The sequence below is a fragment of the Homalodisca vitripennis genome, chromosome 2 (assembly GCF_021130785.1).
Source record: "Homalodisca vitripennis isolate AUS2020 chromosome 2, UT_GWSS_2.1, whole genome shotgun sequence".
In the NCBI taxonomy this organism is placed as follows: domain Eukaryota; kingdom Metazoa; phylum Arthropoda; class Insecta; order Hemiptera; family Cicadellidae; genus Homalodisca; species Homalodisca vitripennis.
The window spans coordinates 137,243,447-137,269,268 of record NC_060208.1 but is presented as its reverse complement, the minus strand read 5'-3'; the positions used below and the strand labels follow the sequence as shown (position 1 = coordinate 137,269,268).

The 25,822-nt window shown below is 32.4% G+C and overlaps 1 protein-coding gene across 1 annotated transcript; it reads left to right on the top strand.

The window, feature by feature from the left end:
* The first annotated feature begins 1,328 nt into the window (after nt 1–1,328).
* Nucleotides 1,329–19,545, top strand: LOC124354772 (bifunctional arginine demethylase and lysyl-hydroxylase PSR). Its single transcript, XM_046805470.1, has 9 exons — nt 1,329–1,521; nt 7,189–7,394; nt 9,449–9,601; nt 10,444–10,640; nt 11,038–11,185; nt 12,796–12,984; nt 14,121–14,296; nt 15,392–15,461; nt 17,704–19,545. Exons 1-8 carry the CDS (start codon nt 1,440–1,442, stop codon nt 15,432–15,434), a joined length of 1,194 nt encoding a protein of 397 aa, XP_046661426.1. The 5' UTR covers nt 1,329–1,439; the 3' UTR covers nt 15,435–15,461; nt 17,704–19,545.
* The last annotated feature ends 6,277 nt before the right edge of the window (nt 19,546–25,822 follow it).

Genomic DNA, 25,822 nt, shown 5'->3' with positions numbered 1-25,822 from the left:
AGGTTTAATTTGGCTAATAGCTTTGAGTTCATAGCAATTCTCAAAGCTTTTGCTATGGTGAGTAGTGTGTAAGGCTACATAGGTACTGGCTTTTTCTTCTTTATAATTTGTCGAGAACGGCGACCAATTATTCTTACGCGCAGCGAATTTTATGTTTACCCCAATTTTTAATTGACCGCTCTTACTCATACATTTGTAAATTCTACAAAGTGGTTTATTTCATAGTTCACAGCCAAATGTTAAATTAAGCGATTTTAACATGAAATTAGATCTTATTGATATATTTGATAAGGCCAATAATTTTTCTGTTAAGGGTAGGTTTATTAAAATATCATAACCAATTTTTATAGCTTTATTGCATTTGTTGCTAACCAGGATAAAACGTTGTTATAAATTTAGGATATTTTGGAAGTGGTTTTCAATATTTTTTAATACTTTTAGGTTGTCTGAACAAGAATTTTGAAGAGGTTGTTCAAATTTTATTTATGTAGCACCTGTTAGTAAGCGCGTTGTTAACTGATCTTATACAATTTTAAATCGATGGTACCTACATAAAAATTTGGCTCTGATTAAGAAAATTTTTGCTATTGATTTTTAGACATGATTTTTGTGGTGCTACTGTAATGTATTCATGTTGTTAGTTCCTTAACATGTATTTTCGTCTTTAAAATGTGGTTTTCTAGAAAAACTTCAACATGCAAAAAAAGTTATGATTTTATGATCATTATTCCAATTAAAGTTTAGACATTAGAAAATATTTTAGTTTGTCATGAAAATGGTAAGGTTTCTCTAAACAAACTATGATGCCAGACTACAAAATACAGTATGTCGTCTATAAATCTAAGCCACAACAGAGGAAGGAAATTTAGAATTTTAAGAAAATTTTGTTCTAACAAGCATATGAAAAGATTGCCTATGACTAATTCGGGTAAATGAAAATTAGAGTATCATTTGCCGTTCCTTTAATTTGGAGATAATTTTGACCCATGATTTGTAAATTGTTCATTATACAAATTTAATTAATGAGTAAAGTTAAAAAGTGTGTTGAAGGATTCAAGTTATTTTGTCTTGTTCAAATAAAACATCTGCAGCTTAAATTCTACCTCGATCTGATATACTTGTGCTAAGTTAATCTACATCGCTATATGCACAATAGTATTTGTTTATATTTTAAATTAATTTTGGTGTTTTAAAATTACTAGTTTATTCGGTTTTATTATTTGTATTTGTTATCATGCTCGTGTTCGATTTGCTATACATTTTAAATTGTCTACTCTATGGTGCATTATGAAAAAAGGATAGATGGGGATGTACATTGCGATTGTGCGTGCAGCAGGTTGCTCCTTTCATGGCGTTTGATGGCCTTGTTGTTCATATAGTGGAGAAGTGAATTCTAACCTGTTTATAAAAATTCAATATCACATAATATTAGTTTACTAATGGCTGCAGAAACGGATCGAACAAAACTAGAACATAGAGCGAGGAAAAGAATTCGTGAAGTCAAAAGAAAAGCCAGACCAGGTAAAATTGTAGCTCAATTAATAGTAAACTAACCTTAAAATCGGCGTTTCTTATTGATAAAGTTATAAAACATTGAAAACTGTAGGGAATCCTTAACATTATAAATTATCAGAGATTTAAGTCTGTCTATAGTTATAAATATTACCAATTATGTGCTTTAGATTGGTAAAAATTACTCTAATGACTAGTTGAGGTAATAGGCTATCTTGGTACTTTAAGCCTGTTGGTACAAACAATGAACTACCAAATTGTCTAAATGCTTTGAATAAAATAAACTACTACGAAAAATCTAAGTGTGATGTTTATAAGGCTGTTAAAATAGATGCTATAAGAACACAGAAATTTAGATCGCTTTATTAGGGTTGAACATAGCAGGCTGTTTTCTCTCATCACCTCATTAAATTGTAACTGACCCCAAGGCTTGATGCCAAGAGGAAAACCGGGGTTTGTAGTTCCCCAAGAGGCCAGTAGTGGGGTAATCAACTAGTTGAATAGTTGTTTATTTACTGGTGTCTAAAGTAGTTGACTAGTTGGTTAACTTGATTAATCGTAGTAAAGTAATAGATCGACCAGTGTGGTTATTTTGGATTCTAAAATTAGTATTGTACTAGTTTACTCTATTTAATACAAAGACGATTATTGAATTTAGTTGTTTGGCAATTAGTCATTTATACATTCAAGATATAAAACTAGTAACTTGATTATTTGTTAATAATAAATTCACATATAAAAAAACCATCATATTATTACGTAAATTACTATGTGCTTGCTATGCCAATCGACTAGTTTCTTGTTTCATTAACAATTTGTCATGTTTCCAATATGTTACCCAACTATTACGTATTTAACTTTCACTACATGACACCATATGGTGCCAACTCTTAAAATGTAGCATCATGTTACTTGTATTAGTGACAAACTTAAAAATCGTTTTACACAATCCACAAATAATACTATTATTTCCTTTTCTCTCAAAATAGATCCAAACTATTGACCTTCTTGGAGGCATTTTAATAATTTATATTCTATTAATTAAAATACAACACTAAAATTTTAACTCTACTTTCTAAAAATATTGTATAAGTTTACAATGTGTTACAATAAAAAGTGTGTCTTTGTGCATACATTATACAATTAAACATTATTATATACACAATTAATTCATATATATTGCTTTTACAGTAGTAAAGGACAAAAACAAAAAACCCAACCAACTGACGACAGATTGTTTTGTTTTATTCATGACAGCACACTTAGAAAATATTTGATGTGAAACTAGTCGACTAGTTGTTACGACTTGTCTAGTCTATGTTTGAAGGTAGTTTACTTGTCAATTGTATAAAGTAGTCAATAATCCCATCACTATAACAGTCTGGCAGGACAGTATGTACATTAGCCACATTAGCTGTAAAAATCTAAACCACTTTTGTCAATTTGGGCAGAGTATGATAAGTGGACCCGGTATTTTAAATCGATTAGTATGATCATTAATACATGATATTCGTTTATTGAATACTAGCATCAATTGATATCAAAGTATCTAAAGTCCCCAATAACAATCATATGTTTGAAATTAAAAAATGTACTGTATACAGTGACAATTTTACAAGTAATTAAAAAACATTGGAAAACTCATGAATAATTAAGAAATGATAACGTAACAAATATTTGGAATACAAAAATGAATTATGACAACATAATATTTAGATTAAGAAATAGGAAATTTGTGCAATCTATAAATTTTCTCCTTGGTAACAATGATAAATCGCTTTCAAGGAATGGTTGATGCATCCTCTCCAGAAAATCATACCTCTCTTCTGTATAAATATTCATAGAAATTATCTGCAAGCAGGTCAGCTAGTATGCCACATTTTAAACTTCATTTCACGGCCCTCCACAAGCTTTTGACTGTCTTGAGTGTTATCACCAGTGACCGGGTCTAAAAAGTGTTCGCTATGGTTGATGGTAAAATTGGACAAAACCATAATCACTCAGTCCAAAATATGCCTTCAACAAGTTTGTGACTATGGTTGTTCCAGGGTTTAGATGTTTTAATGCAAGAAGAATGAGGGTTTTTGCATCTTGTTTGTTTTTAGGACAAACCTCAATTTGTATTTACCACCATGTTTTTGACCTTCTGGTCTGGTTTCAATTAAACCTAATATCCATTTTCCTTCTACTAACTTCCCTTTATTATATTTTCGTTTAGTCATTTTACATTCATATATTTTCACCACTATACCAATCCATGCAAACAAATTCCTTAAGATACAAAATGACAGCTAGTCAGATATTATACTTCTCGATGGGCTGTGTAAATCCAAGAAGCACTCAACAATTAAAAGTTTTTAGTTTGTGTGGTTTATAGAAAACAGTACATCAAAGTTTTAATGTTGTGCAATTCAAACTTAGATCCTTTGAAAAAAAACTGTTCTTCAGTGAATTTTTACTGAATTATGAAAACCATTACCTTTTTTATACATCTATATAAACATGACCTTATTTGCTCCTCTCTTAAGTGACTGTATCTTTCCCGCAAATTTAATATTTAAGTTAATGAGTTTTTCAGTACCAGTCCAATATCTTGAAGCCAAGAGAAACACATTTTATCATCTTTTAAAGCAATTTCATTTTGTTTTTTTAACGTTAACAGTCATTTTAAATTTGATGAAGTCATTTAATTAAAAGTCAAATATTATGTTTATTATCTAAAAATAGTTGTTACATATTATTTAAGTTGATTGTTCAAATAAATTAATCAATATCGGTTGCTTGTATTGATGGTTACAATTAAGTTACACCGTTTGCAAATTTCAATATAAAAAACTTGATTCGCTTATTGTACGCTATCCTAAAATTTCTTAAAATAGTATGTTTTAATTTCTAGAAAGATTTTTTTAGGTAGTCGTGATCCATATATTGCACAATGATTAATAACAGTTTAAAATTTAAGTTATATCCCAAATAGTCCATAAATCTAGGGGACTGAATCATGGAATTGGGGTTTCATGGTGGGGGAAGGGGGTTAACAAGCTAAGGAGGGGGTAGGCATTGGTAAAAGGGATAAAGAGGATATCAAAATTCATGTGAGAAAAGTTCATAGAATGTTAGTGGTCAGAGTAAGGCTACCAACTGCATATTAGGATAATTTTGGAGTTTTCCTGTATTTTTGCACTTTTTTGCCATTTTAGCAACAGTTTCTACTTCTATGATGAAGTTTGATTGCCTTGTGCTCTTGGCTTTATTTGCCAATACTTCTCTTATTTAGGCATCTTGTTATTACATTATTTTTTCCTGTTTTGTAAATTAGTTAACGAGCCTATGAATTTTTTCCATGGTAACTGTGAAATACTTTATTGGTGAGATTTAAATTGTGATTTCCATAAATCAGTAATTATGGCTGTTTTGGGTTTGACGTGTTTCATGGCTAGTGGCATAATTGTTTCGCGTTGCTTTTATTATGTGGATTAATTTCCAAGCTATAATAGTAATTCATAACATTCAAATTTTTTGCCATTTCCACTATTATGTATTTTGTAAACAAATTATATTAAATCATATGGAAATAACGATATCAGGTTTAATTTGATGATAACGATATTTTCACTTAATGTCGCAGACTATTATCGATATTTACAATAAATTGGTTTGCTGGCCTTTTAAAGAACTGCAGGCAAAACCTTATATTGACTTACAATATAACTAGCAAGAGGAATTTGCAGAATAATTATTGATTGTAAAGATGTCGCCTCACAATTTTTGATTAGTTAGTTGGAGTGATCATAGTGCAGGAATTTTTGAAGGGTGGACCTTCAAATTGTGTGTATGATATAAACAACTGTTCTAGTTTATAATGATACCATACTTATAATTTTAGTATAATATTGGAAATGAATTATGTAGTAAACACATTTTTTAACCTTTCGTTTTTCATTAACCTTAAATTTTTAAAGTTATTAATTTGGTAAGCGCATATAAGCATGAGGCCTGACCATGCTTTAAACGCTGTAAGCGTGTATATGCACAATAAGTTTGTAAGCCTTGTTTTGTGATGGTAGTTCTGAGTTAATCCACTAGAGTGTGTGAAAAGTATGTTTCAGTAGTAGTGCATACCACGTGACCATCTCTGTGCTTATCGATCGATGCTAGAGTGGATTTTATCACACAGGTGGCAGTTTGTGTCTTGATGCTAAAAAGCTACTGTTTTGCGAGCATCTGTTTTGTTTTGCTCCATTTAACTTGTAGGAACGTTGTGAATAGTTGAACGGTAAACTGCTGTGTTGTTTTGGGTGTGTTATTACCCACTTTCTTGGACATATAAAACTTTTGAAATAATAGTTTAGGAATTGGCATGTATACATAGACTATAAAGCTAACTATAAATAATGTGTACTGTGGGCAAGCAAATAATCAACAAAATTGATATGCAGTTTGTTTTCCTTTTATCACATAGAAAATAAAAGGAAAATAAGTGTTGAGAAAATATAGTTTTTATTTTTTTATAATTAATAAGCGTTAATCTAAAAGCAGTATTAACTAAATATGACACTTTAAGGGTTGTTTACTTTTTATTATTGTATGTAAAGCTTTATTTAAGTATGAGTAAATAAAATTTAAATTATACAAATTCATTGAAATATAAAAATTAACAGTTTTTTATAAATGTATTACAGGCTAAATATAGCCATTTCCCCCTTGGCAATCTTGGCTAGTACATTTAACCCAGTTACTGGTGATGATTGCTACAGGGACGGTTTATCACTCAACGGTCAAACATCGCCGTGAAAAAACCACTTTATAAAGTAACTGTAATGCTTTTTGATGAAAGTAACGGTAGTATTTGATAGTGGATAAATAAAGGTATCTATTAATATGAAGTTCGGTACTTTTCGATCTTTAATACAAGTCTGCAAAAAGAAGAATGTCATATGAAATTTTCATTCTTGTCATTTCTTTGCTGTTGTTTACGTAGTGGTTAGTTTGTTTGTTTATGTTTCTTGTTGCAAGTTTGTAATATTATTAGAAGTTATTATTAAACATGGTGGTATAAACATGTTTTGAAAAGTATTTCTTTTTCACGGGAGTGAAACAAATAGTTAGTGTTTTATTTCAAAATAACCCAAGATTCGTAATCTATGTAGAGCTAGGTTAGGAGTGTCTATTTGTATTTTAGCAAGTTTTATATGTTGAATTTTACCATCATCATATTCATTTGAAATGGATAGAAACTATTTAGATCAATCTAGTGCTATAAGAGAGTTGTTAGAAAGTGAACCAGTAGACCATGATAGCAGTGATGAATCTGATTAGGCTTAGTGTGAGATCTCAGTGCCCCAACTGAAAGTAGGTTTAAAATTTTACATTTTTGTAAATACATTTTTATAACAATTAGAGATATATATTCACAATGCAGAATGTGTGTAGTCCATAAACAAAATTTGTTTTTTTTTTTTCAAATGAGAAGAAAGTTTGAACATTGCTTCTAACTTTGAAGATATAAAGTTTGACATGTAAGAAATGTTATGCTTTCTGGATTCATAAATATGATGAGAATGCTATATAATTTTGTACTTGTACTTGTTATTACTGATACATTATACGTTATTGCTAACTCTTGATGTGATATAATACCGTTTCATGTAAGGAAGTGGTTTGTTTCTCTTTCAGAATTGAACAGTAAAGGAGCTTGGTCGCAAATAGGATACACGCACAACTTTGAACCTTTTAAAATTGTGAATGACAATGTTGAGAGGATAGATGAGTCTAGTGTGACACCAGAAGAGTTCATAGAAAAATATGAAAAACCATACTTGCCGATTGTGATAAGGGGCTGCCAAGAGTCATGGAAAGCCACGTACAAATGGACTCTAGAGGTATTGTAGAGCAGTTCATAAGACATGCACTATGTAATTTAGTTAAATTTGCTATATATTTATATATATATATATATATATATATGTATAATATGTGTGTGCGCGTGTGTGTGTGCGTGTGTGTGTGTGTGTGTGTGTGTGTGTGTGTGTGTGTGTGTGTGTAGGGTACTTCCCCAACTCCAGGGGAATGGGTTGTCCTCTTTGAGCTAGGATTGGACTTGTATCAGTCAATAGATATTATGGCAAATAACAATCCTCAAAATAGGAACTATTGACTCGACACTGGCATAGCTCAACAATATATGTGTTTGTATAAAGTACTTCCCTAACTCCAGGAGAACGGGTTATCCTCGATAATCATTTTTCGTGTTTTTAACCCTTTTAAGGCCGGCGGCCATAATAGCCCCCCGCGGCCAGAATTGCGCTCGCGGCTGACGGCCGTAATAGGCACCCGTCCATTTTTCCCATTTACTGGCTGGTTTCCTTTTCCAAATGCCACAAAACATGATATACTTGTGTAGAGGGATATAGGGCTTCATAAATAACGGCAAACACTGCCGCTTTTGTCAATGTTTATATTTTATATCTATGCATTTAGATGACGTAACAGACAGCTGGTTTGACACCGGCACTCTGTGTTGTCGTAACTATTTGGACGTCTAGTTTATAGCTAAAACCTAAATATATTTTAATCAGTATTAAATTATATTGTGAGTTTTAAAGTTAAGATGAGTAAAAGGCGCCGGGAGAGATCACCGATAAGTGAAAATGCTCTGATAAACAGCATAGCCAGTAGTGGTGTTTCTTTACTTTAGACCAAAATTAACATAGGTGAATTTTATTTTATGTTCTACAACTTAATGTCACATCAAGGTAGGCACTTCAAAATTTGTAATTTTACTCATAATTAGCTGTAGTTTGAAAATATATATGTTTAAAAGGATTTCTATAATAGTTGAATATTTTTAAAATCTCCTGAAACATAACAAAATTAAAAATCCAAAATAATTTTTTTTCTAAGTTTTAATTTTTTTGGAATGTGGGGGTAAACGTATTTTTTTCTTAAAAGATAATTTAATTTTAAATAAATATATAAAATAAATATTGGTTTATGATAACAAAATAACGTTCCTATGAATATTTTTCTAAAACTATGCTCATCAGCTGTGAAACACCCTGGCCTTGAACAGACATGTCACTATTAAACAGTTGGCCTTTGACCATGGGTGCCTATTACCGCCGCCGCCGGCCTTAAAAGGGTTTAATGATCATTACTTAAAAACACAAAAATGTCTTTTTATATTTATTAACCCTTTGGATGCCAATGTCCGTTTGATCAGCCTTTTAGGAAAACATTAATTTTAACTTCATTACAATCTTTTAAAGTTTGTTTTGACTGATTTGGTTTTGTTTTGAGGTAAATAAGGCTATCTTTATCAATTTAAAGTAGGAATCACTAATTAATTACATTGACACAGCTGTTTGTTTTTAGTTATTGTATTCTCCTTATATAATTAACACTTATTATAAGAATGTTTTGTCAAATATTCTATAATTTCCACTTTATCAATTTAAAATATTTCCGATTGATAAAAATATTTGTTTGTACAGATTCTTTGGTCTAAAGTGATTGTTTTATGTAAATTTCTTTTTTTCTAAAATAAATAAATAAATTATATACATAATGCACTTTTAATTTACACTAGTTGATAGCCAATCTAAAAAGCTAAAAACCCTTAAAGAAATCAGTCAGTTTACATAAAAACTAAGGGCTAGCAAAATGTAAAGTGTTGTAAAAGTCTACAAATGAGCCTTGGTGGTTTTAGGTAGTACCGGTGTCTCAGGCACTGGCGGTCACTGGTCAGTAGCAGCCTTGTTCACTAGCGTCTAGATTAATCATATCTTTAAAATGAGATATATTTTGTAGTTATCTAATAACAAAAATAAGCCCATAAAAATATGTTCTCTATGAGAGTATGCTTTTATATTGTGTTATACTCCATGATGACTTAATACATAAGGCTGTATTCAAATCTTTTATTGGTGTTTTACAGAGGTTAGGAAAGAAATATCGCAACCAAAAATTCAAATGTGGGGAAGACAATCAAGGCTACAGTGTCAAGATGAAGATGAAATATTTTATTGATTATATGGCTGTGACGCAGGACGATAGTCCTTTGTATATATTTGACAGTAGTTTTGGAGAGGTAAGCACAAACATATACACTTTTAACTGTTTAAAAATACTCATATTTATTTTATTCCCGTTGTTTTTTTTGTTTTTTTTATTTTCCTTAATTTCTACTCACAGCATTTATTGGGTTTTTACAATCCGTGTCAATGCAGTATATGTAACTGCAGTAAATTTGTGTCTGCTGTGGTTACAAAATATATGTGTTTGTATAAAGTACTTCCCTAACTCCAGGAGAACGGGTTATCCTCGATAATCATTTAACTATTGTTTGTCCTATAAGGTTTTATAGGAACAACTAGCTAGTGCTCTGTATTGTCAAAATATAGTGGGCATTAGACTTATATAGGATTATCAGTCAATCACTTTAGTTAGATAGTATTTGAATACTAACAGACAAGTATATAATGTATAGTATTTAATGAACTTATGTACGATTGTTACAGGTTAAAAAAAAACTGAACAAAATGTTATTTCGTGGTTTGTTTGCATGATTTATAATAGAAAGATGCATAGTTTTATAATAGAAAGATGCATACAACAATAAATCATACCAATGTATGATTTATTTAACAAATGATACTGACATGGAACAATAAGAATAAATTGCTTCAAAAAAGATCATTTTTCTTGGACAGTATCGATTTTATTACATACAATTAGACATTAAAGGTGAAGCTGTCTAAACAAATCAATCAAATCTGTATTTACCTTATTAGGTTAGGATCATATATGGAGGAGATTTGAGAATTTATTTAATATAAGCAAGAATTGTGTTAAAACACAAGATGTCAAAGCTTATAAAAATGTTTGTACTATCTATGAATTAAGTGAATTAATATTTGTTTTAAATTACAGCATCCAAGACGAAAAAAGTTATTGGAAGACTACACTGTGCCGCTGTACTTCAGAGATGATCTGTTCAAACATGCAGGGGAGGAGAGGCGGCCACCATACCGCTGGTTTGTGATGGGACCAGCACGGTCGGGTACCGGTATACATATAGACCCTCTAGGAACTAGTGCTTGGAACGCACTAATATCAGGCCACAAACGGTATATACCATTTATACCTATATTGTTTCTTAGTTAAAAGTAATATGTTTTTGTTTTTTCCTCAATTTATGAGCTTTATTCAGTATTATAAGTTCATTTTATAACCATTAACTTTGTAATAGTGTTTTTGATTAAATCATACACCATTGAGATAGACTATACAATTAACACATGTGAATTACAGGCTTTCAGTGCAAATAAATAATAATAAAAAGTTGTAATAAGATGCTGGACAACAATTAAAAAATCTTTACATCAATTCCTATCGTTTTGATAAATACTTTGAGAATTTATAAAAAGTAACAATATTATGTATTACATTTATTAGTTTTCATTATTTCTAATTACGTTTTATTAATTTGACTGTTGAAATTGACTTAACTTGTAATATGTACAGATGGTGCTTGTTCCCCACTCACACGCCAAAAGAACTGATCAAGGTGACATCAGCTGATGGAGGTAAGCAGAGAGATGAAGCTATCACCTGGTTCAAGGTCATCTATCCCCGCACGCAATTGCCTTCCTGGCCCCAGGATTGTAAACCGGTAACCTTCTTATATCTCATATCTTACTAAGTGAGTTTCAGGGATTGATTAATAATTGTAAATAATAAATTTTTGTGCCAAATATTTTTTGTTAACAGAAAATCTGAAAAAAACCTTATAAAGGGACGACTTTAATCACATGTTACAGTTTTTTTATTATAATGAACACACATCCTCATGTAAACTTCCTCTACCTCCATCATTCATCCATAAGTGACTCAAGTCGACAGTGAACAATGTTATGCTAGTGTACAAATAAACAGTTTAATTAACTGACATTGAGACAGATCTGATCTCGCCCTAGTAGCAATACTGATATCTGTGTTTGAAGTTTGTGTAGTCATATTCACATAAGTGACTCAAGTCGACAGTGAACAATGTTATGCTAGTGTACAAATAAACAGTTTAATTAACTGACATTGAGACAGATCTGATCTCCGCCAGTAGCAATACTGATATCTGTGTTTGAAGTTTGTGTAGTCATATTCACATTATTTGATGAATTCCTGTTTCGTGATGCTTCAGTTTTTAGAGTCCACAGTCAATTTTGTCAAAAAATATTTTCTTAATTTATTTATGTGTAATCCATGGTTTGTATAATGTCATAATTCAATCACAGAAGTATCTATGAATGAGCAATTCTGCAGTGTCAACTTGACTTTTAAGAATATTATTTACATTTCTCACAGCATTAAGAGAGGGACGAGTCATTCATAGCGGTATACCTGTTTTCAGATTTGTGCGAGAAATAACATTAAATAAATTGTTGAAATCAAAGTGATTAGTCACATACAAATTTAATGAATATATATATTTGTATTAATAGCAATATCCTAATTTAATTTTAATAAACATTGAATCACAAAAAAATACTTGTTCCGCCAGGACTCGAACCTGGATCTCTTACTTGCCGGGTGAGTGCGCTACCAATACTTTCAAATATTTTTTTTAAACATTATAAAGATGGTAGTGCGTAAGAGACACTAGAGTGTATTGATGAGTCGAAATGTAGCCAAATCTAGAAGCCAGAGAATACTCAAAATCGAGAATTTATTGTATCTGATTTGGTAATTTAATCTGCAGAGATCCACTGTTTACTAATTATTGCTGATCAGCATTATGGAAATAACCAATCGCTAAATGTCATGTTTTGTTGAGATTGATAGATAACCTAATTTATAAATTATCCACAACCCTCATGAACAATCTGTTAAATCAAAATAGCTGATTTGCAGAGGCACGTGAATTGTAAACATAAGCAATCACATTGTACAAAACCTCTTACTTTACAATTGAGAAATATTAAATGCAGGACATTTTTTGTAATACACATGTTTTTTCAGTGAATTGTATTATATACGTGAGTGGGATAAGTTTATATGCAGGAAACATTATCATTATAAACCTTTTTTAGGTTTCCCATAACTATCAATCCCAATAAGCAGAGTCCTCATGTTGATTAAAATTGAGTTGCTACTAAGGCAACCATTAAAACCAACAACAATATGTTTGAGTGCTTGGTATTGTAAATACTATAAATTATTAGAGAATAAGGATAATCACAACTATTACATAGGCACAGCTAGTAGGCTACATTACACTGTTTATAGGTGGAGATACTACAGGGTCCAGGAGAAACTGTGTTTGTACCTGGCGGCTGGTGGCACGTTGTGCTCAATCTGGATACTACGATAGCTGTTACACAGAACTTCTGCAGTCGCACTAACTTCCTGGTCGTGTGGCACAAGACCCTGAGAGGCAGACCCAAGTTGTCACGCAAGTGGTACCGCCGTCTCAAGGTATAAAACTATCATCTATTGAAGTATAACTGAACTTAACAGTGTATTGTTTATATAATTAAATTAACAATAATTTATGTTGTACATTACATTTTGAGAAATTGTGTTGTTTTGAATTCAGAATTTTGAAGATTTTCAGCTCGTATATTTTTATTAATTATATTATTTTTTAAATTTGGTTATTTGGAATGTTGTATAGAAACATGTAAAACCTAGTGCCAAGTCAGGTTTTTTCCAGTGTAGTTTTGTTTCTACGTGTAGTGTACTGATCCTTATTTTACTTTTGATCAATTCCTACAAAGTCGTCCAATCCTTTGTGTCCACTTCTGTGCATATCCATGAAGGTTCTTGAAATTTAATAGCATGTGTGATGTAAATGATTGATGTTAATTTTGAAAAACAAGAAATTTAAATTTAGTTATCGACTTGACAAGTTTGTTGTATGATACAGTATTGACTCTGAAACTCAAATTGTAATACCGAGAAAGTGAGGTTAACAGGAACCTTTTATTTCCAATAACCAGTTTTGAAAGCAATATGAATGCTCAAAACATGTAGTTTTAGAACTTTTAGGAGAATATATTGGTATCAATGCCATCATCATATCTGTAAAATTTACTTGTTTTTAAACACTTGAAATAGCATATACTCCTATGATGCATGCCTGTTGGCTTTTCTAAGAGCATAACTTCTATGTCATATCATACTTCTAGGATTAATAATTGTACTTCTTTCCATATGATAGTTTTTGTTTTAAACAATATTGTTATAAACTTAACACATATAAATAAGAAATAGAAACATTTTAGCCTATTATAAGCATTTCTCTTGATTTGATGTATTTGTTGTAAAAATATTTGAATTGATATCTTGTGGAAAGAGTCATTGTAACATTACCACCGTGTATCATAATCTCACATTGTATGAGAGAGATACATTCCAGTTGATATTGTACACCAATGCACTATAATAGAGAAAATTACATTTCCTGGTAGACAGAGAGAAATATTTCAATCAACGAATGAGATTTTTATTTTTGATTCCGCAGATTGTTCTATTCTTAGTTGTTTTGAAACATCAAAATTTAGAGGTATAGTTGCCAATGTAAAGTTCTTATCATGAGATATGCCATACAGGTGAGGGAACCAGAACTGGCATTGTTAGCAGACAGTGTAGATCTGAACCAAGACACTGGTGTGGCCAGTGACAGTTCCAGTTGTTCAAGTTCCAGCTCCAGTGATTCCAGTGACTCAAGCATGTCGGACAGTGACTCGGACAGCGGTCAAGAATCTCTTTCTGCGAAGAAAAAGCGGTAAGGCTTTCGTGCAAAATACGAAAAATCAGCTACCTTGTTAAAATATCCCACAGTATTTTACAAGAGTATCTTCTTATTTACAGTGATAGTCTAATACCTAAATGATTGATGGCAGTTTTAGTCTATTTTTTTATAGTTAAGTAAATGATTTTCTATTTTACACATTGTTGTGTACATATTGGTCTACCTAAGAAGGTGAAGTTTAGAGGAATATTTGGCAATCAAATTGTTTACTTTTTATTCTAATTCTGTGAAACTACAATCAGTTCATTAAAATAACTTAATTTCCATTGCATTTTTCTATAACTTTGTGGCATAGTATTTTATGGCTTGTAATGTTATTAATATGATCTGTTATATGATTGTTGCAGTTTATAATGATAATTTACTAAAACTGTAGATAATTCATTACATATCAGTAGCTATCCAATCAGCTTCTGATATATAATGATTGGCTAGCTGACTCACGATATCAGTTACAGTACAGTGACCAATACTCACAGATGGGCTCTTCAAAACTCCTGTGTTGAAGAATTACAAAATTAAAATTTTTTATTTCATGTATGAATCATGCAGTAGAAACCATGGCGGTCCAAATTGTACTTCAAACCTAATGTTTCATAGTTTTATGACTCTGAATATGTGTATACACTCCCTGAAATCTTAAAACATTTTTTGCTTACTAATTAATTTTTTTACAAATATTTTGTCTGTTCTAGACCATTATTCGGAATTGTGACTCAGTGTATCATCTGGTTCTATTTTTTTTTTTAGTTACTCACATTTTGGAAAGGAATACGTAATTTTGAAATATTTAAAACAGATAACTCAATTGAGGTTATTAAAGATCTCTGAATGGTAATTGAAAGTTTTCATGTTTTCAAAAATATATTTCTTATGTGGTTTACAATCCCTAAAAGTTAACTGAAAGTGTTATAATATCAAAATGTATTGATTACAGTATTCCTACTCACATTTATGCTTATTTTACTTATTGTTTAATTATAAAACATTTTGATCATACCAAACAAAATATTGAATGTTAGTTTTTTTCTTTTTTCTTAGACTGTAATTAACAATTTGGTGTTCCAGACGGAAGATGTCTTCCTCCCCCTCAAAGCTCAGACCAACATAACAAACGCTTAGCTTATCTGTGATATTGGTAAGTCATGTGACGTTAACAGATGACACTTTAGTGTTTAGTTATGTGATGCCAATTAGCGTTTAATGAGCTTTATATTTAAAATAAAAGGTATAATGTAAACGTATGACGTAAAGAAAGTGTACTGAAAACTTGTGTTGTAACATAAAATTGAGCAAAACATGTTTTGAATAATTTAATACTGTTAGATACTTGGTATTTTGACCATTCCCATGTGAAATAGAAGTCCTAAAAGGTTTTGAATTCAGGTAATGCTACATCTTTCTGATTGATCTATACAGGAATTATGCCACGGCACCATGAGACATGAACATCTTCAGTATTAGCATTAGTGGCATGTATAATAGACCTGAGAAATAACTGTATCACCAATTAGATGGAAATAATCTATAGGAGTATTGTGTATTGGCATAGGAACATGTAATCCAGTAGACTGATTAAATTAAAAAACATTATCTGTGGTTAATGATGACATCTCTTACTAGTTGTGGACAAGGAGTATTATTTGAGGTCTCACGTTGATTTTTGGGATTGGGGCTGAAAATAGGAAGACACACACCACACTCATGCACATGTCTGGGCCGCAATACAAAGTATAAAAATCTATCGAGAATCATTGTTAACACTTGGTCTGGTCTGTTACTAACACTACTACTACGAGGGTAATTCGGAAAGTAAGGTCCGTTTTTTTATTTAAAAAAAACCACAACAGATTTTTCAAAAAACTTGTTTTATTTGATTCCTGACATCAATCACTATTTTTCTACATAATTTCCACTTTTGTTTAAACACTGTCATAATGATCTACAAGTTTTTGAATGCCGGTGTCATAGAAGTCGGCCGCCATCGTTGAGTGACGACGCAAATGCCGGTGACGTCGAGTGACGCCACTCCATCGACTGGCATTTCGTTTCTGGGGTTATGTGGGAAACCCATGTCTCGTCACCCGTCACAATGTGGTCTAAAAGGTTATCACTTTCCTGATGATATTGGATCAAAAATTCAAGAGCAATACCCATTCTTCTTTTTTTGTGTTCCTCAGTAAGCAGCCTGGGAACCCAACGTGAGCACAATTTGCGAAAATCCAAAATTTCAGAAACAATTTTAAACAATATGGTTCTACTCACGTTTAGAAATTCTATTGCTAATGAAGAAACAGTGAATCGCCGATCTTCACGAATTTTTTCATCAACGGCTTTCACCAAATCTTCGGTGATCACTGACGGCCGACTAGATCGTGGTTCGTCATGGACATTTTCCCGTTCATCTTTAAAAGCTCTCACCCACTTCCGCACCTTGCTGTCACTCATTGCATTTGGACCGTACACTTCATTTATCTGTCGATGAATATCCGTTGCTGAAACGTTCCTTGCTGTCAAAAACCGTATCACAGACCGTATTTCACAGTCGGGACGTTCAATAGTTTTAAACATTTTAAAAAGGCACAGAAAACAGCAGACTACAACGATTTCACTGCAAATGGCGTCGTTCTGCGCGCAATGCATGCCGGGAGTCAGGGCGCATGCGCATTTCGCTGCTCGCTTACTGTTTGTCTGGTTAACGTGAATCGGACCTTACTTTCCGAATTACCCTCGTATATGCCAATTCATATTCAAAATCCTAATATCTAATGATTTTACTAAAGATTACTTATGATCGTTTAGATTATGACTTTTATTATAACTCATTTCAAAAATTAAAAAGTATGATATAGATACGACATGAGTAGGCTAGTACTCCAAAACTTGTTTGAGACCACCAAGTAATATTAGTAAAACATGATAGGAGAACCAAGTTTGGTAGTGTAACCAACAAGAAGCTTTCTGAATGCTTTCTTTAATCCATTTTCTTCTTTTAAAATATAAAGCTATTTATTTACGAAGTCCTAACACTAATCAAGAACATGTTGCTGGTAGCCATGAAACAGCCGAACAGACATTGATGGATGCAGATTGATAACCTTAGCCCTCCCAAGTAACTTAGCTCCATTCATTACTAACAAAAACCGTTATGGACACCTAAGCAAATATGATTAGAACTACAATAATTTGCTTCTCAAACTTGCTGAGAGATGACAGGTAGTTCACCAACAAAAACTCAGTATATTTTACATATGTGTTCACACTGCTTTAAGACAAATATACAAAATCGACAGTGAGTGGGTGGCTTGGAGTCCAGTAACATGACTTTTACGTTGTTACTACTCAGAATTGCTAACATTACAATTGATGTTCTGTTCCAGGAAGCTAAGCTAAGCTAGAAGATGCCTCAGTCAAACCAAAGGTAGGACCAGTTACCGCTTACCCACTCTCGGATCTGTCTGTACCTCCTGTCAGAGCAGGGTCACTGGAGCTTCTAAACTATTATATATATAATATATGTTTGTAATTTTATATCATAAACTGTTCTAAACACTTAACGTGTATGTAAAGCTTTGTATTGACTATCCAAAGATATTAGTTAATATGAATGTTACGATCAAATGATTGCTCGGGTTCAATTAATGATTATTCAATATTGCAAATATCTGAATTTATATTCTATTTTAAAGCAATTTTTTAAAAGTATGTGCAATGATTAATAATTAAATGCAATTATTTTAATGGTCCACCTATAAATTTTGTGATAGTAATTTTCCTATTTTTTTACATTTGGGCATTGCCATTATTGAATAAATAAGTTTTTCGGTTAATATGAGGCCTGAAGCATCGTATTTATTTATTTGTAGATTAGTTTCTCTGGGCATTCGGTATTACTCTATTAGTATAATTTATTATCCTATGTATTATAGAGTGCATATTATTAAGTTAGCAATGTTTTACACTAGCAACAATTAAACTTCTTATTGTTATAGAGCTTAAATTAATTAAGAGATCAATTAACAATGTGTTAGAAGAGTGATCAGAATAGATGATAATTGTATACATAAATTCTAGTGAATTGATCACAATGGAGTAAAGTTTGATTTAATATTTGTTGTTCAATTCTGTTTATTACATCTTTTCCAAAATTGGTTTCCAGGCATAATTAAAATTGAAATTTTTAAGTATGTAGGATGAAAACTCCCTTTCTACCTTGAAAATATAATATTAATTTTTATAACATAAATTTACAAGTATTGACTTAGTATTATTCTTCTTAAAAGACATAGAAACTTTATAATTATTACTAATTTAAATAAAAAAAATGTTTATTATTAAAAACAAAATAAACTTTTGCCCTAGTATCTAGAGTTTTATCAAATGATATCAATATTTGTGACAAATTAAAAAGAGCAGATGTACCTAAAGACAACTGAAACATCATTTCCTACAAACTTAAAAGTAGTGCACTGTGTAATTATAAATATAACAGGTATCTTCTGCTTGAAATTACGATTATTTGCAACTGTTATTCAGGAATACCCTTGTAATAAATAGTAGGTCTATGATTACTAGACACTATTATGTAATTACTTAAGACTGATATTTATAGTACATGACAGATATTTCTGGATGAGCAATTTTGGAACACTACTCAATAACAAATACATCAAGCCACAAAGTATTAATTTGAAATTAATAATAATGCTACATAATATTAGTCCTAATGATGGTGTTGAAATCATGTATTTACTTTAAATCAAACTTTCTCCTAATTCAATTTAAAAGTTGAATATATTGTACTAGGAAATAATATTATTCTAGGTAAATAAATTATTATTGTGAGAAATACTTTATATGAGAGTATATGTCTGATTGAGTATTACTTTAACTATTGTATTTATACTATGCAATGTTAAGACTGTAGTGTTGAATATTTGTGAAGGTATTTTTGTTCCTTCAATTTTTACTACACAACGTTCAAGTTAGAACCATACATAGTTAGGATCTTAATACAAGTTTGTCTTGTTTCATTAAATTGAAAAATTAATCTGGATTATCTTTCACAAAAAATTTAACAATTTTAAATCATGAAATGGTGTAATGAGGAGGTTACTGTACTGATCAATACTATTTTAGTTTTTACTGGTTTTTTTATTTAATGTAAAAGTTATTCTCTGTACTTTCATTTGTTGTTTCCCAATGTAACACTGACATATTCAGTTTGTTCATTTATCCTGCTCTAACTTCCTCAAAAATTGCCCTGGAAATGCACCTGAGTTTCTCCACTTAGATGTGTCTCAATTCAAACGTCCACTGGTTTTCCTCCATCATATGAATTTAGGTGAATAAAATGAACCTGATTAACTCAAACTTATTTCAAAACAATGATTCAAAGTAAAATACAATTACTTATTAGATTATAGAGCAGTAATGAATCATTTTAATAGATAAATAATCATAGTTATATTACAGTCAATTGTAAATTCTTATTGTAAATATTGATGCAAGTTATCTCGAACACCTATTTTAAAGATCTCATTTCAGAGTTAGAGCAGAAGTCATGATCTTTATTTACTCCAAAGAAGCTAACAGTTGTTGATTTCTGCTCTAAAACTGCTCTTGCTTGATCCGTGTTTTATTCTGTTTTCTCTATGATTTGAAGTACTTTACGCAGGGTAAACAAACAGGCCTTGTTATGTTGTTGAGCTATTTCTGTGTAAATAAGTCAATCACTAAGTTATAGCTAAAATGGTGCTGGTTCTTCCGGATTATTTCTTCCAATCCAGATTTTTTAAATTACATTTTTATGCAAGCTCATCAATCTTACTGTGATTTTACTCATGTGGATTTGTGTAATTTAATGAGTAGCCTGCAGAGAAAAGCTTTTGCAAGAAACACAAAAAAATTCTATTATTTTTGTTGTCCAACACCATTTAAATATGTTTAGAAGTATTTGTTCTTTTGTCAAATTAAACTGTCCGATTGATTCTCTACGTAAATAGCAAAATACAAATAGAAATCGGTTGATATGAGGATACTAAAATAATAAAAGTGTTATATTCAATTTACTAAGCGGAAAATATTACTTTACTTTTCCGTTTAAATGTTAATCATTAAATGTTAGTTGCCTATATACTCCTTCTTGGTTTGCCAACTTCATTACCAACCTCAACTCAACCATTTGCTTTGCACTCTATCTAAATGCACAAAAGTGTGACTAGAAACCCATAACCTTGTTCCTAAGACTGTGGTTTCTCTTTGACAGTGACAGTACGTCAACACACTCTGTCAGAGCAGCTCAAAAGTGTGACTCAACCTTGTTCCTAAGAACTCTATGGGTGACACTTCAGTACACAACCATAGAGCAGCTCAAAAGTGTGACTAGAAACCCATAACCTTGTTCCTAAGACTGTGTTTCTCTATGCGGTGACAGTACGTGACAAAGTTTTTGACTAGAAACCCATAACCTTGTTCCTAAGACTGTGGTTTCTCTATGGGTGACAGTACGTCACACAACTCTGTCAGAGCAGCTCAAAAGTGTGACTAGAAACCCATAACCTTGTTCCTAAGACTGTGGTTTCTCTATGGGTGACAGTACGTCAACACAACTCTGTCAGAGCAGCTCAAAAGTGTGACTAGAAACCATAACCTTGTTCCTAAGAACTGTGGTTTTCTCTATGGGTGACAGTACGTCAACACAACTCTGTCAGAGCAGCTCAAAACTCAAAAGTGTGACTAGAAACCATAACCTTGTTCCTAAGACTGTGGTTTCTCTATGGGTGACAGTACGTCAACCACAACTCTGTCAGAGCAGCTCAAAAGTGTGACTAGAAACCATAACCTTGTTCCCTAAGATGTGGTTTTCTCTATGGGTGACAGTACGTCAACACAACTCTGTCAGAGCAGCTCAAAAGTGTGACTAGAAACCATAACCTTGTTCCTAAGATTGTGGTTTCTCTATGGGTGACAGTACGTCAAACACAACTCTGTCAGAGCAGCTCAAAAGTGTGACTAGAAACCATAACCTTGTTCCTAAGATTGTGGTTTCTCTATGGGTGACAGTACGTCAACACAACTCTGTCAGAGCAGCTCAAAAGTGTGACTAGAAACCATAACCTTGTTCCTAAGATTGTGGTTTCTCTATGTGTGACAGTACGTCAACACAACTCTGTCAGAGCAGCTCACAAAAGTGTGACTAGAAACCATAACCTTGTTCCTAAGACTGTGGTTTCTCTATGTGTGACAGTACGTCAACACAACTCTGTCAGAGCAGCTCAAAAGTGTGACTAGAAACCATAACCTTGTTCCTAAGATTGTGGTTTCTCTATGTGTGACAGTACGTCAACACAACTCTGTCAGAGCAGCTCAAAAGTGTGACTAGAAACCATAACCTTGTTCCTAAGATTGTGGTTTCTCTATGGGTGACAGTACGTCAACACAACTCTGTCAGAGCAGCTCAAAAGTGTGACTAGAAACCCATAACCTTGTTCCTAAGACTGTGGTTTCTCTATGTGTGACAGTACGTCAACACAACTCTGTCAGAGCAGCTCAAAAGTGTGACTAGAAACCCATAACCTTGTTCCTAAGACTGTGGTTTCTCTATGTGTGACAGTACGTCAACACAACTCTGTCAGAGCAGCTCAAAAGTGTGACTAGAAACCCATAACCTTGTTCCTAAGACTGTGGTTTCTCTATGTGTGACAGTACGTCAACACAACTCTGTCAGAGCAGCTCAAAAGTGTGACTAGAAACCCATAACCTTGTTCCTAAGACTGTGGTTTCTCTATGTGTGACAGTACGTCAACACAACTCTGTCAGAGCAGCTCAAAAGTGTGACTAGAAACCCATAACCTTGTTCCTAAGACTGTGGTTTCTCTATGGGTGACAGTACGTCAACACAACTCTGTCAGAGCAGCTCAAAAGTGTGACTAGAAACCCATAACCTTGTTCCTAAGACTGTGGTTTCTCTATGTGTGACAGTACGTCAACACAACTCTGTCAGAGCAGCTCAAAAGTGTGACTAGAAACCCATAACCTTGTTCCTAAGACTTGTGGTTTCTCTATGGGTGACAGTACGTCAACACAACTCTGTCAGAGCAGCTCAAAAAGTGTGACTAGAAACCCATAACCTTGTTCCTAAGACTGTGGTTTCTCTATGTGTGACAGTACGTCAACACAACTCTGTCAGAGCAGCTCAAAAGTGTGACTAGAAACCATAACCTTGTTCCTAAGACTGTGGTTTCTCTATGTGTGACAGTACGTCAACACAACTCTGTCAGAGCAGCTCAAAAGTGTGACTAGAAACCATAACCTTGTTCCTAAGACTGTGGTTTCTCTATGTGTGACAGTACGTCAACACAACTCTGTCAGAGCAGCTCAAAAGTGTGACTAGAAACCCATAACCTTGTTCCTAAGACTGTGGTTTCTCTATGGGTGACAGTACGTCAACACAACTCTGTCAGAGCAGCTCAAAAGTGTGACTAGAAACCCATAACCTTGTTCCTAAGACTGTGGTTTCTCTATGGGTGACAGTACGTCAACACAACTCTGTCAGAGCAGCTCAAAAGTGTGACTAGAAACCCATAACCTTGTTCCTAAGACTGTGGTTTCTCTATGTGTGACAGTACGTCAACACAACTCTGTCAGAGCAGCTCAAAAGTGTGACTAGAAACCCATAACCTTGTTCCTAAGACTGTGGTTTCTCTATGTGTGACAGTACGTCAACACAACTCTGTCAGAGCAGCTCAAAAGTGTGACTAGAAACCCATAACCTTGTTCCTAAGACTGTGGTTTCTCTATGTGTGACAGTACGTCAACACAACTCTGTCAGAGCAGCTCAAAAGTGTTTCATTGTGTCAAGCAGATGGAAATCGTTTGGTTTTTATGAAGACTGAATAGTAAGTGTGTTTAGTTGTTTTTTTACTTAAATTTGAGTAAAACTAATTCTGTACATTAAGGGTGTATATTTTTGACTGAGTAACTTGTATTTTTACAGTTTTATTAAATAAACTTCTTGTATGTAATATATTCTGGGCCATATTAAGAAAATATTTAGTCATTGTCACATCAGTACAGTAAAATCAGTAGAAAGTTCTAAGGAAAATATTTATAAAGCTGTTGTTTAGTTACAATTTTCATTTTTTTTGCATAACTTTTTATTTATTTTTGACAGCATTTATTTTTTAAGCAGCAAATATAGACTGCTGTCAAAGGAAGAGTCATCAAGTCTGAGCTTAAAATCAATATTTATACTATCTCAATGAAATTAGAACATGAAATTTGTTTCCACAGTAGCATTCGATACTGTATGTATCATTGGTTAGATTATCTAGTTCATTGATAAGATATCTTAAAGAACGGGTTTTCTTTCATATCTCAGACACCACAAATAAAGTAAAAGACAATGGGGCTGCTCACTCTTAATCTGGCCCTGAATATTACTCAAAGAGTTGTATATTGAGATTTGTTCATACTAAGGCAAAATAATGTTGAATGCACCTCATATTGTGGGAATTGGTAACACCAGTTATAAACTTCAGTTTGTACCTAGTTTACGTTAAGAACAATTATAACTAAATTTACCATATTAAGGTATGTCTCTGATAGTTTTTTCCCCAAACTTATGGAAACAATCAGGGGACATGTGTGCTATTGTATATTTTCTCTTGTATTATGTGGTATCAAAAGTGCCTTAGTAGCCACAAGAGCAAATAAAATATTTGATTAAAATAGTGTTACTTATCTAAATCCTTTTCATCATATTCTAATGATAATAAGTGGCATAACACAGAAATAACTTGCCAAAAATTTAAAAGAATATTTGGTTTTTAAGCATTTACACAGAATGCAATTAAAAAAGTTAAATCTAAAAATAATATACAGAACTAACAACATCTACATTATTACTCACATTACATTAACAAATTTTAAAACAATCGGCAGCTAGCTAACAGGATAAAACACATCAAAATGTACATATATAATATTAACATTAAAAATATGACTATCAAAAGTTAAGATTACTCATTTCGCAGACCATAAAATCTACTAAATAAAAACATTTTCTTTTAACCAATTTCCTACAACTGCTTTAAATATATTTAAGGGTATAGACCATGGGTTTTTTTTTGTAGTTTGTTGAAAACTTTAATCTTCATATAAATATGAATGCTGCTAGTTTTTTGTAACCTAAATCTAATATATAATCCATTGTTTCTAGTATAATATTGATGTAGGTATTTTCTAACTGTTGTCACTAATTTTATTTCCTTCACATCAATTTGACAGCACTATAAATATATGAAATTGGTAAAGTTACATGCAGTTCTCACAAAATAGGTCTAAGTAATTCTCTTCTTGTACATTCTCTATGATTCTCAGAGCTTATATTTGCAACATAAAAACTTTTTGAACTAAATTAGCTAAGGTTTATCCCCAACTTACGGAAGGAGATGCCAGCATAATTTGATGAGGCTATTATTGACAACTCAGAAGGCAATTTGGCTACAACCATTCTACTAGACCTAACCAAAGCACTTGACTACCTCAGCTATGTAGGAATAATAAAGAAGCTCAAGTCCTTGGGCGTAATTGATTTGGCAAGAGAATGGTTCAAAAGCTACCTAGAGTGAAACTGCCCATGTGGTGCAAATTGCTGAAGGTCGTATGTCTATTCAAGTGAGTATAGTATTTCCCCTCACGTTGTTTGCAGCAAATGTGGAAATTCAGGAATGTGGGTCAGTAAATATACGTCTAGCACAGTGTAGGTGGTGTATCAGTTGAAAGTCAAGCCTCTCGTTGAGATGTACCCCAGTATCAATAATCTACTATACTCAGCACCATGCACTTCAGGAGTATACAAAATTTCACTTCAGTTTTATAAAAAATTAATTTTAAACTTTTTACTTATTCACATAGTAAATCACTGACGAATTGTATTAAATCACTTCACAGTAGCATCAATTCCTCCACCAAGAAATGAAAAAGAGCGAGAACGCAAAGGGAACAGGGTCGATAGGAACGGATGTCGTGACTTTTAGTTTCAGACCCAACTACTAGGCTTGAATGTAATATTTGTGTTAATACTGCTTATATAATGTGAATTTCTTTAGTAATTGTTTTATTTAAATAAATTGAATTCATTATAAAATAAAGTTGACTTATCTTTTCTTTATTAATTATTTTAACCTTCACATGTGATTCGGCGGCGTTAGTCAAGTTAAGATTATATTGCTAGAGTTGATTTGACTGTATATCCACCTACTAAAAACTCTTTAAAATTTGAATTGCATAATACAGATGTTACATGCTTTCAACGCAGCATATGAATACTGGTCCAATGGCATTTGGGAGTAGAGCAGCTGATTTTCCAATGACCCCGGCATAGAGAAATGGAATCACAAGCCAAAAAAAGCTTAAGTATATATGTTGTAAAACAAATTAAAGCACTGAAACACAAGAACAGCATATTTATTCTTGTTTAAAGCTCATCTGAGT